Below are 12,976 nucleotides of genomic sequence, written 5' to 3'. Positions count from 1 at the left end.
CCCCCCCCCCCCCCCCCTCTCTACTCCCTCTCCCAATCTTGTTCGACTCTCTCCTCCTTCTAACATGTAGTTACGGATCGTAATTAAACCATAGCTAAAAAGCTTAATTATGTTTCTAGTCTTTATTTTTGAATTTTCCTCTTATCCAAAGATTGACCCCAGGCTCGGCCCAAGTCCAACAGGCCCATTTTAGATCAAGATCAGCCTAACTTGCCTTAGGTAGGGAAGTTGGATGTGTGAATTGAATGAAAAGCCCATTTTAGTAGGAATTTCGATTTTTAACCATATTTGATTGAAATTGAAAATTAATTATTTTATAGTTTAAGTTAACAAAATAGTACTTAAAACTTAATTATTCTTTTAGTTCCAAGTCATTATAACTTTAAAATTAGCACACCATTTTTCAAGGTTTTTAAACATTTTAAGAAATTTATCCCCAACCAATATCAAAGGAAGGTTCACTCATCCAAGCCCTTAAGAAATTTTATCCCACTTCCTTATTGGTCCTATATTTAACGAAGCCCTTAAGAAACCTTCCTAATTTTTTTCTTTTACGAAAAACATAACTATTTTTTCCGTGAAAATAACTATTGAACATTTTTCAGTGAAAAATCCAACGCAAAATAACATGTTAGTCATTTGTGCCCCCCTCTTTTATTAGTTTATGACAGAATGGATTAGTCAACTGAACCAATGAGAATCCGATTCATTGCCTTTGTATAATTGTATTTGATTAGATTAGGTCAAAATATTATGGCACATGCATGTTGTTGGATAATTCATATCACATAATGTTCAAATACTCAACTTTACAAGTTGTACAACCTCACAGAATAACGTTCAAACATGTTCAACCAGCATGTTTGTGGTCGAATAGAAAACAATGTGTTCAGTTAAACTCACATAATTCGTCCGATCTATAATTCTTTTTTGTGTATGACCCTTTCCAATTTCAGATAGAAAAAAAATCCAGCCAAATATTAGGTCATGGACGTATTGCTATATGATCAAACGCTTCTCCCAAATAATTTGGAATTTGTATACTAAGTACATTCACTACAAGAAAACATAAACTTAAACTACATAATTTATCGACAATTTCTAACTAATTCTTAGCTAAATAAGATTAGCATGAGATTTTTTTAATTTAGCGATAAAATTTGTCTGTATTAGTTCATCGAATTCTAGTAATGATTTTAAAATCAGCACGGAATATTATTTTTGAAAAAGAAAACAGCAGCCGTCCAGAATCGTGAACAGTTGGCACGTGTAAACGGTCATTATATTTAGGAAGAATGATTGTGTTTAAATTCAAATTCAGATCTTAAATCAATAAACAAATTATAACTAAGGTACTATACATTATTTGGTGCGTGAATTAATTAAAGGTTGACAACAAATGAGTTTCTGAGCAACAAATGTATAAATAATTAAAAAGCCATAACGGAATACTAATAATTATAAAGTTTTATTGACATACATGTGAAATCAAAAACTATCTTTGCAATTTAGTGGCAGAGTCAGAATTTTAACTAAAATATGTCAAAATATAAAAAAATAAAATCACGTAAAAGTCAAGATGTATCAATATATGACATAAATGCATAAAAAAAATATTTTTTCTAACTTTCCGCTGAAGAGATGTCGGTCGACGTCACTTGCAAGAGATCTAAAGGGGAGTTGAGCTAATTTATTAAACGAAAATTTGTTACACGGGAAACCCTAGCATCACTTTGATCACCCTTATCTTGTGACTGATTTAATTTATTGTATTAAAAACTTAAAAATAAAATAAGAAAGTGACACTTTTTTAAAAAAAAGGCTTTAACATGTTAATGAAATTAAAATTTTTACAATATGGTTGTGATTTTAATTTAAGTCAAAGTAACAAAGAATCACAAACTTGTGAAATTGATGAAAAGATGTATACAGAAGCACATGATTTGACTGATCTGTAAATGTAGGGTTGCTATAAAAATCAAACACAATATAGGAACGTCGTTGACACAACATGGTATTAATTTTGTTCTAATTGAACAGCAAAAAAAAAAAAAAAAGAATCTGCAGGGATTAAAAGTCATGGATGTATTCGTTGAACATTGTGTAGCTACTATTTTATTTATTTATCGAGTCTTTGACCCTAGAGATTTAGTTTTCACACTAATAAGATCGAGAGTCTATCGAAAATAACTTTTTTATTTTCATAAAATTGGAATAAGACTGCACACATACCACCCTCCCCAAATTACACATATGGAAATTATACTAAGATATATTCATTATAGATAAAAAAAAATAAAAAAAAAATAAATTATTACAAAATATAAAAAATTATCATTATTTTTTAGATTAAGTAAAAAGAAAAATAACTCATATAAGTTGAAACAAAGAAACTTATTGTATTGTTATCGTCCAACTGAATTCGTTCGAGATATCCATAAATTAAGATAGGAGGAATTTAAATAATTACACATCACTCAAATCTAAATTAATCGAATTCTAAATCAAATACCAGTTTTGATTTGGTATACAATGTCAATGGGAATGGGAATTGCCAAAACCAAAGTCAGAGAGATAGAGAGTGTGTGTGCGCACATGAAGTGAGTGTGAAATTCATAAAATTGGAGAAGAAAATCACATGCATCCACAGAGGAGGGAGGAAGTGACATAATTGATCGAAGGATTCATTCAAATTTCTTTCGATGAAAAATTATAATATTATATATATATATAAATTTTTAGTGAAAAATTCTGATTCCACCGTTATATATATAAAAATATTTGTTGTTGCTAATAAACTCTTTACAACTACTATTCCTTATCTGGCCACGATTTCTCCTCTTTCCCATGTCCCCAACATTCAAACATCACGTGTTCCCCCCTTTTCTCTTTATTTTTTCTTTATTTTATTGTAAGAATATAATATTATTTATTTAATAAATATACCAACCTTCTTTTTTCACTATTGAAGACTTAATATTCGACCTACTAAGATAATTATAGCTGCTTCGGTCCTAGTAGATTAATGTGGGATATGACGAAAACAATTAAGTTGAATCATAGTACTATCCTATTGTAATCAAGGAATTTTTACAAGTCAAAATGTACTTGGATGATTAAACAGTTTAATTGCTTTATGCTTAAATAAATTTGTTACGTATATATTGATATTGAGCGTAAAAAATATCTTTCTCATAAGTATTTAAAATGAATAACTCTCATCGTCCTATATTAGTTGTTAATTTTACTAAAAATGTCTGTTTCAAAACACCTATTACAAAATCAAAATAAAATTAATTAATTTTCTATTTCATTTTCAATCCCTCAAGTAAATTATTTTTAATGTAAATAATATTGATTATATTAAAAAGAGTTGAAGAGTAAAATTGTTTAAAACACTTGTTATTTATGAATGCTTAGAAGATATGTGAATGCAAAATGTGATAATCAAATATGGGAAGGATGAAGTATAACAACATTAATACTTCTATATCTCAATTTCTGTCACACATTTCAAATAATTTAATAGTGACTATATGAAAAAATTATGATAAATAAAAAATATTTAAATCTTAAAATTAAAAAAATGCTACATAAATCGAGACGAAAGTGAGTAAGACCTTACATTTAATTTTGGTTCTTTCAAGTTATGTGATGATATCACATTATAGTTAAAAATGAAAGTAAAAACAAAAAGGTGACAACATAGAAGTAGGATTATTACCTTACATTTTTCAGTTTTCAATGAACCAACTCTTGGAAAACTTAATCAACTTATAAGATATACTTATTTTTATACAAATATGTGGGAAATGGGAAAGGGGGTTTGTATCTACAATTCAAAGTATAAGTATTAATTTATTAATATAAATATTACTTTATTAATATAAGTAACCATATATCAAAAGATACCCTTTAGAAAACAGTGCTAATACCTTCACTTTCGCCTCAAGACAATATTATTATTTTTATACTTTACTTAAAATGTAAATTTTCTTTCTCGATTGAGAGGATGTTTTTTTTCAATTTGATAGGCTAATTATATATATATCCTTACTTAAAATAAATTAATTATCAATGTTATCGTGCTTTACCCAAAGGATAGAATATTATATTTTATTTTTGTCAGAATTAGCATTGAAAGTTTCATAAACTAATGTTTTTATTAACATTGAGATTTGAGAAACTAGTTGCAAAGATTGCTAAATTCAAACTTGTTTTTGCAGAGTATGTATACCTTTCACTGCAAAACTTGTCCTTAACACTTTTTTACCCACTTACTCTTATTCCCCTTTTCTCTAATTTTTATTCACACATTTTTAGCCTTTTCCACTTAAATATCATACTTTTAATCAACAAACAAGGTTCGTGTGTTCGTAAGTCGTAACATTAATTTCCTAACAAACCTAACTCGCACATCACATGATGAAATCGTACTACTAGACCAAAGCCCTAATCGAAAGAATTTAAACTAGAACTATAAAGAAAAATCACTATTTTTTTAGGATAAGTTTCAGTGACTATTTCTATACATATTTTGATTGAATTGACGGGAAAAAGAAAAAATAGTAATGTTTTCTTATGAAAAGAATTTGCCACTATTTCAATGAGAAATTGTTTCCTATGTATCATGCCTGAGTTGATTCGATATAAATTTATTTGCGGTGGGAAAAAAAAATGTTTCTAGTAATGTATAGACATTTAATTGGTACATGATGAAGTTACAATCCCATACAAACACAATGAATCATGATTTTGCCATTTTTCAATTTTTTGGTCATGATAAGGCAAAAGAATAAGAATTGTACAAAATGTTTGATTAATAAAATGTTGGTAAATAAATGGAAATGAATGATAGTAGTAGTACTTTTTATCTTTTTGCTCTTAATCTAGATTCGTTAATCCTCACTGGTCACCCACATTTCCAGATTGCAGAGTATTCTTTATGGGCTACACGTGACTCTTTTCTCTTTATGCTCTTTTCTTTTTCTCTCTCTCTATCTTACATATTATGAATGATTGCTATCTATAAAACCTCAGAAGTGCCAGGGAAGTATGAATATATTCTCTCATTAATTAGTATAATAACACCATCTTAATTAATCATCATTATGTTCTTAATCAAAGTATTAATATTCATTTCACATTGCAATTTTAAATTGTCAAACATTTGCATAAATGTTACTCCTTAGATACCATGTCTGCTTTGATTGTTACTTAGTATTGTATCGTTTAAATTCGTTGTTATGTAGTAACAATGAAAATATACATTTTATGTAACTATAGATGTGGTGTGATCGCGTCGTTACCTTAATATTTTCTTTCTCATTTTGTCTTTACTTATTATTTAATAATTCTATTTTATCATTTATCTTACATTTTCATAGTAGTTCTACCCCATACTCTACTTAAGAACTACACGATCTATCTAAATATTGATTCATTGAAACAATACAATACAACACGATATATTATGAAATAATACATAATAACAATCAAAGGAAAGTGGAAAAGTGGAAAAAGGGGGAACATGGTAAGATGGTCCTCTTGGAATTTTTACTTTCCCCAATGTGGAGTTTGGGAATAACGAAATGAGTTGATTAGTGTAGAAGCAAAGGGCTACAACCCTATCCATACACGGGAAAGAATTAAAAAGAAAGAAAAAGATGAAGTGTTATATACAAAAGGAAGTTTGATTTCATCTTCTGAAGTCACTTGAAAGGAAAGAATTGCAAAGACTAATTTTATTAGTAGTAAAGAACTAAAATGATAGAAAAGTTTACTCGTATTCGATGTTTATACAGATTGAATTAATAATATAACATATGTATCTTGCATATACAATTTAATCATTTAACCATAGTTATGTGTATATCTAATACTATTAGGTAAGTTGATCATAAGTTACTTATCTTTTCTGATTTTCACGTATTTGATGGTCCACTATGAGGACTTTTTAGTACTTCTTGAATAAGAAGATTCTATTATTTTCGATGGTTAATTATAAGACCTCTGATTAAGTGTGAGTCTGAATTTTATGTATAGTGAAAGTTGGAGGCTATTATTTCATTGTTGTATAAGGCAAGATATATAGTGTACGAGTAGTGGTCCATTTAGGTGGAAAGTGGAAAGTGGGGAACACTAACATGGGGATTTTGATAATAACAAAGTTATTTTATTTTATTTTGTTTTACAAAGAAACTTGGTATTTCCTAAGCACCCTATATTTTCTTACACAAAAAGCCAGACGACCTCTACGAGAATATTTGTTCTTGCATTGGTTCAAGCATGCATTGTGATTCTTATTTTCCCTGTCTTCAATAGGATCTATGCACCACTTTCAATCAACCATTAGCTTACTCTCATCCCCACATTATGTCTATTAACCCGCAAACTCTACACTAGCTTCACTCCTGTACGTAACATGTGGTATAGAAAGTTGAAATTTCCTCACCTATAACAAAGATTTAAGTTCGAAATGTAAGAACAAAAATATTTCAAGTCAAGAATATTTTACCCCCTTAGTATGACTATATATATCGCTCGAATCTACCCTAGTTATTTATGATATGGTACTCACTTTGAGTTTGTCTAATCTGAATTCATGAGTTCAAAATGTAAGAATAAAAATATTTCAAATCAAGAGTATTTTACCCCTTTGTATGACTATTTCGCTCGAATCTACCATAGTTATATACTCCCTCCGTTTCACAAATAGTGATCTGGTTTGACTTGGCACGAAGTTTTGGAAAATAAAGAAAACTTTTGAATCTTGTGGTCCTAGATTAAAGTTATGTCAAATGTACTAAATTGCCCTTCAATCTTGTGGCTTTAAACATGTCACGTGAAAAGCTGAAATTAAAATGTTACCAAAAAAAGAAAGAGGTAATTTTTTTTGAAACAGACTAAAAAGGAAAGGAGACCATTCTTTATGAAACCGATGGAGTATATGATATAGTACTCACTTTGAGTCAGTCTAATCCGAATTCACGTTGAGAAATCTAATATGAATGGATAGAGAAAAAGAAATTGTACAAGTAGGTAAGAAAAGTACATGTTACGTTTGCATGGGTGACATATGTGTATGGGGAAGTAGATGAGAGACTTCGAAATTTGAGCCAAAAAACCCAGAAAGAGAAGGTGGATTGTGGAAGGGAAAAAAAAGCTAGTAGTAGACTAGTAGCTAAAGAGGTCCCCTTCTTCTTCTTTTTTCACCCCGTACCTTACTGTCCTGCACTAAATGAGGACCCATAATGACAGTAAAAATATGATAATGACAATAGAAAAAAGTTTGAACAGAAACCCCCCTACTACTCACCAAAAACACCTATAGTTTTTTTCAATTGTTCAAAAATTACTTTAATCAGTTACGTAGTACATCACCTATAGTATAATGAAATAGACAACTCTCTTCTCCTAGTCCACTCTTCTTGGCAATTAATGCAACTTTCCCTGCCCACTCCATCATCATTTTTTTTTGTTTTCGCTAAATTTGAATTCGCACCAGAAAGTCCTACATTAAAAAGTAAAGTGTTCTCCTTTATACCCGAAAAAACTCAAATTCAAAACCTGTGATTAAATATGAAAGAATACTTACTACTCAACCATTCATTTATTCTTACAACAACTAATGAGACAAACTACAATAAAAAAGATTCAAGCTTCTCACAAGTAAAAAAACTAATCAAGTAGAATGTCAGGGTCTTTGGCAGGGTGGTGAATAGATAAGCCTGACATAAATGAAGAGAGCAAAGTAGTGCTAGTAAAAGTATACTTGCTCTAATTAATGCAATGGCCTATGTACTGTGCATTTCTGTGAAGAAGAGAAGCAGATAAAGACATAAAATGGAAGCCAAATTTTGCTACTTTTTCAAGATTTAGGAGTTTCCCCTTGGATTCCATTCAAATCTAAATGAACAAAGGACAAGGTGAAAGTAAAATGACAAAGCAAACAATATAACAAAAAGAAGTACTAGTAGTAGATAATTTAGGTGCTGAATTTAACTATATGTACATTACATGTAGTGCAAAAGATTGACAACAAAAGAAAAACAAAAATAAAGTAGCAAAATTTTCCCGGCTGCAAATAGTAATTTCATATTTTTTTTTGCCCTTTGTACAAAGATATTGGTACCAAATTAGGATTTTCCCCTGCATGCGCGAGCCGATAGTATAAACATTGTCCAAGCTAATTAAATCGTTGTTCTTCATCGGATTTCTACGATGAATTAGCAGCTCAGTGCCTCATATTTCATAGGAATAGCGCGATTAAACCCGGTTCCAGTTTGAGACAACAGATTCCCAACAATTGCAAGGTCTCTACAGAACACACCTTGAAATGAAGATGCATTTGTTGAGGTTGAAACCACCACTTTGCTTTCTGCCCTGCTGTTGTTACACGATGTAGTAGTGTTAACAGCAGCCTCTCGTGATGGTGTAGTATTAGCAGCAGCCTCTCGTGATGGTCCTCTCGTGATGGTGTAGTATTAACAGCAGCCTCTCGTGATGGTGTAGTATTAGCAGCAGCCTTTGGAGGTACTCTTAAAGTAGTATTCGACGTAGCAGCAGCCTCTACTGCTCTTCTTGATGCTGCATTGCTGATTGCTTCAGCTCGAGATTGTTGTAGTTCTTGAGTTTGCTGAACTTGTAGTTGCTGCATTGCTTGTAATGCAGCTGCTGCCTTAGTTCTCTGTTTCTCAGCAGCTTCTTCATCGATGATTGTTGTCATTAATTTTGTATAACCTTTCTGGATCAATCGATACAATAGCAAGGAAGACAATTTTGCGCGATCCCTTATAGAATCAACATCCTTTTCATCCGCAAACTCACACCTCTCCACAAAACTTGTTGATTTATCAGGCTTGTGTCTTAAAGTGAGCAAAAGATGTGCTCTTTCCAATTCAGACCTTGAACAACCCCGCCTCAAACCAATCAACGCGTAGTTATCTACATTCTTCGTTTCACCAGAAGCAACTCTCTGCTTCAATTCTTGCATTTTGGCACCCAATGAACAAAGCCTCCCTGGAATCTCCCTGTATTGCACACATTGACGCTTCCATACAGGTCCAGGTAATTTCCTATCCCGTAGAATTGAATTATACAACAGTTTCAAATGTTCAAGATCGTGAAGACTGTCAGGCAAGCATCGAATAGTTTCAAACAAAGCAGCTCTAGTTCTAAGAGCATCAATGCAAGAAGGGTCCAATGCTAATGTTCGATTACAATCAGCAATCGCCTCAGCAATTCGACCAGAAGATCGATATGCTGAGGCCCTATGCACGTAACATTCAGCCAAAAATCCTTGTGGAGCCCCACGACGACCATCCACAATTTTAGAAAAATGTCTTATAGCTTCTGAATAAAGACCAGCATCAAGAGCTGCAATTGCAGCCGTCTTTCGACGAAGCAAGAGCTTGATATGACTGAGCAGTTGAGAAATGCTCTCCGACTCCGTTTTAGGAGGAGTCGGAGGCTGGCTATTTCCAATGCCCGGTTCACCGGAGATTGGAAATTTAGCAAATGAAAAACTATCATCCGACCAGCAAATGCTTTCGCGACGGAATGCATCGGTAGCAATGCGTTTACCGGTCTGTAAGAGTACCATTGCATCTTCCATTAGACCCAAATGGCAACAAGCTTGACCAAGAACCAAGTACCTGGAAAAACAATTAACAAATATGAAATTGAATGTGCGTTCAAGTCAACTCGTTCACCATAGATTCACACTAAACAAAACAATTTCAATAAAGACATTACATTTTTCAAGGACTAGTTAATACTATAACGAAGCAAAGCAACAAAATAGATTTAACTTGAACGAAATAAACAAATTCAAGATTAGTAAAATCCCCTATCAAATTATAAAGACAGCTAGCTGTTATTGCGTAATATACAAGCCATTGTTACAATCAATGGAACAGAAAAATTACCTCCATTGCCCTTCTTTATCACAGTTTTTGTAGATTCCGGCCATAACTTTCTTCTTCAAATCAGAAACGGAAAAGCACTTGAACCCGGGTTCATCACGACCCGGTGACCCACTACCCGACGAAAGTAGCTTCATTCTCTCTCTCGAGAACTGTGTCGATGAATTATCCGACGACCCAGATGACGAAGTCGACGACGATGTCTCATCGACGGGCATTTTCAGACTAGGAATGTAGTCTTGTAGCATATCGGCGACGTCTTTGAATCGCCGGAGATAGAGTAAAGATCGAGCTTTTAACTCAAGGGCTAACTCAAAACGAGGTAACAGAGCAAGAGCCGCGTCGAGAAGATTAACCGCTGAAGCAATCTCGTTGGGTTCTTGAGTAGCAATGAGAAATTTAGCATCTTTGATATATTTATCAACAATCTGTGTAATCAATCATATAAAAACTATAAATTAGCATATACATTAAATTGGGTAAGAAAAAAGATTAGATTTTTATGATTTTTGTTGTTTACCTTTCGATTGCTAATCCACCAATGTTTCTTTTCAGAACAAGAAATAGAAGAATTAGGAGAGGCAGCCATGGTTGATGTATAATGATCAACCATTAAAATGCTTCACTTGTTGGTTTTGAGAGAAAGCTTCTCAAATACTCATTTTTTTTCCTCTTCGAAGTGAAGAGAGAGAAGAGAGAGAAGTGAAAGGGGAGAGAGAGGGAATGTAGATGTAAAATAAGAGAAGAGAAATAGAAGAGAGAGAGGCTAAATACAGATTACAGAGTGCCAGCTTTGACCTGAGCAGAGAGAAAGCGTTGATCCTTCTGCTTCTTCGCTGGCAAACCACCCACCCACGCCATATTCTTCTCTCTCACACCCTACGATCTACTACCTATTTCTGAGTTAATGTTTTTGGCCTATCATTATATTTTGATTAAATTAAATTCGCAATGAAAAATTTGATAATAAAAGGCAAAAACACTTTTTAATAAAGATAATTTAATATCTAGAGACTAATTTTATTGTTAGTTTTATTTGTTTTTCAAAAGTCAAACAATATAAACTTACCATTCCAAAATATGACAAATAAAATTAAATGGAGAAAGTAGTGAAGAAACTAATTACTTCACTTTATTTATTAGATTTGACTTAACCCAAATTCAAAATACAAATAATCATGTTCGGAGTATATAGAATAAATAGACTACTTCAATTTTTAACACCTTGTTTGGAGGGTTGTTATTTATTGTATTAATAGTTTATTAAATATTATATTTGTCTAGATGTTAACTTAATTTGATCATATTGGTATAATTTAAGTTTTTATTTATTTATTAGATTTGACTTAACCCAAATTCAAAATACTATTACGTCCAATAATAGTTGTCCACGATTAACTTTGCAAAATTGTTAAAAAATTATGAATAGAAGAGTTACAATATCTTGAAAAATATAATAGATAAATAACTATAATTAATAATAATGATAAATTAGGAACTATGTGTAAAATTATGTATTCATAAATTGTTCAAGTATTGTTTGACATTTCAAAATAATATAGTGAACAACTATTGTTAGACGGAGAGAGTAATAACCATGCTTGGAATAGAATAAATAGACTACTTCAATTTTAACACCTTGTTTGGAGGGTTGTTATTTATTGTATTAATAGTTTATTAAATATTATATTTGTCTAGATGTTAACTTAAATTTGATCATATTGGTATAATTTAAGTTTTTATTTATTTATTAGATTTGACTTAACCCAAATTCAAAATACAAATAATCATGTTCGGAGTATATAGAATAAATAGACTACTTCAATTTTTATACCTTGTTTGAATGGTTGTTATTTATTGTATTAATAGATTAAATATTATGCTTGTCTAGATTATAACTTAAATTTTATTATATTGGTATAATTTAAGTTTTCATTTATTTATTAAATTTGACTTTACCCAAATTCAAAATACTAAAAACCATGCTCGGAGTAGAACAAATAGACTACTTCAAATTTAACACCTTGTTTGGATGATTGTTATTTATTGTATTAATAGTTTAAATATTATATTTGTCTAGATTGTAACTTAAATTTTATTATATTTGTATAATTTAAGTTTTTATTTATTTATTAGATTTGACTTAACCCAAATTCAAAACACTAATACCATGCTCGGAGTATAGAACAAATAGACTACTTCAATTTTAACACCTTGTTTGAACGGTTGTTATTTATTGTATTAATAGTTTAAATATTATATTTATCTAGATTGTAACTTAAATATTATTATATTAGTATAATTTAAGTTGTTTATTTTTATTATTAGGTTTGACTTAACCCAAATTCAAAATACTAATAACCATGCTCGGAGTAGAACAAATAGACTACTTCAATTTTAACACCTTGTTTGGATGATTTTAATTTTTTGTATTAATAGTTTAATTAAATTTTATATTTTTCCAGATTGTAACTTAAATTTTATTATATTTGTATAATTTAAGTTTTTATTTATTTATTAGATTTGACTTAACCCAAATTCAAAATACTAATAACCATGCTCGGAGTAGAACAAAAAGACTACTTCAATTTTTATTAATATTTATTAATAAGTCGTTTTCTAATAATATGTATTAATGAAGAAATAATATAAATAGAGATAAATTTATCAAATTATAATTAATTTATATTTACTTTAAATAGATTTAAAGAATGGTTACAAAAAAAATCAAAATAAATGAGGTAGGCGTAATATCATAAACCACGGAGAGGTCAGTATTATAGAGCAAAACCTCAAGAAATTTCTAAAATTATCCCATAATTCTATTTAGGTCGATGTTTTATTCCAAATTTTCAATTGTCTTAATATCTTTCTTGTTACACTTGTACCTAAGCCAGCAATATATTAAATTGCCGGTAGAAAATATTGTAGTAATAATTATTTGATCGAAAATATCAGATTAGTAGGTAAATTTTGAGTGGCCATTCAAAAAAATATAAAAATGTGATACTTTTTTTTAGAAGGTTCCTAAATTGAAAGAGTATGAATGT

General features: G+C 30.6%; 1 protein-coding gene across 1 annotated transcript; it reads right to left on the bottom strand.

The window, feature by feature from the left end:
* Positions 1 to 7,957: 7,957 nt before the first annotated feature.
* Positions 7,958 to 10,781, bottom strand: LOC102603853 (uncharacterized). The gene is made up of 4 exons (XM_006349138.2): positions 10,447 to 10,781; positions 9,930 to 10,354; positions 8,498 to 9,656; positions 7,958 to 8,453 (listed from the first exon to the last, which is right to left on the bottom strand). The coding sequence occupies exons 1-4, from the start codon at positions 10,537 to 10,539 to the stop codon at positions 8,229 to 8,231; spliced, it is 1,902 nt and encodes a 633-aa protein (XP_006349200.1). The 5' UTR covers positions 10,540 to 10,781; the 3' UTR covers positions 7,958 to 8,228.
* Positions 10,782 to 12,976: the final 2,195 nt, after the last annotated feature.

This window comes from Solanum tuberosum, unplaced genomic scaffold (genome assembly GCF_000226075.1).
Source record: "Solanum tuberosum cultivar DM 1-3 516 R44 unplaced genomic scaffold, SolTub_3.0 scf00104, whole genome shotgun sequence".
In the NCBI taxonomy this organism is placed as follows: Eukaryota; Viridiplantae; Streptophyta; class Magnoliopsida; order Solanales; family Solanaceae; genus Solanum; species Solanum tuberosum.
The sequence above is the reverse complement of the archived record's forward strand: the minus strand, read 5'-3'. Positions and strand labels throughout refer to the sequence as shown.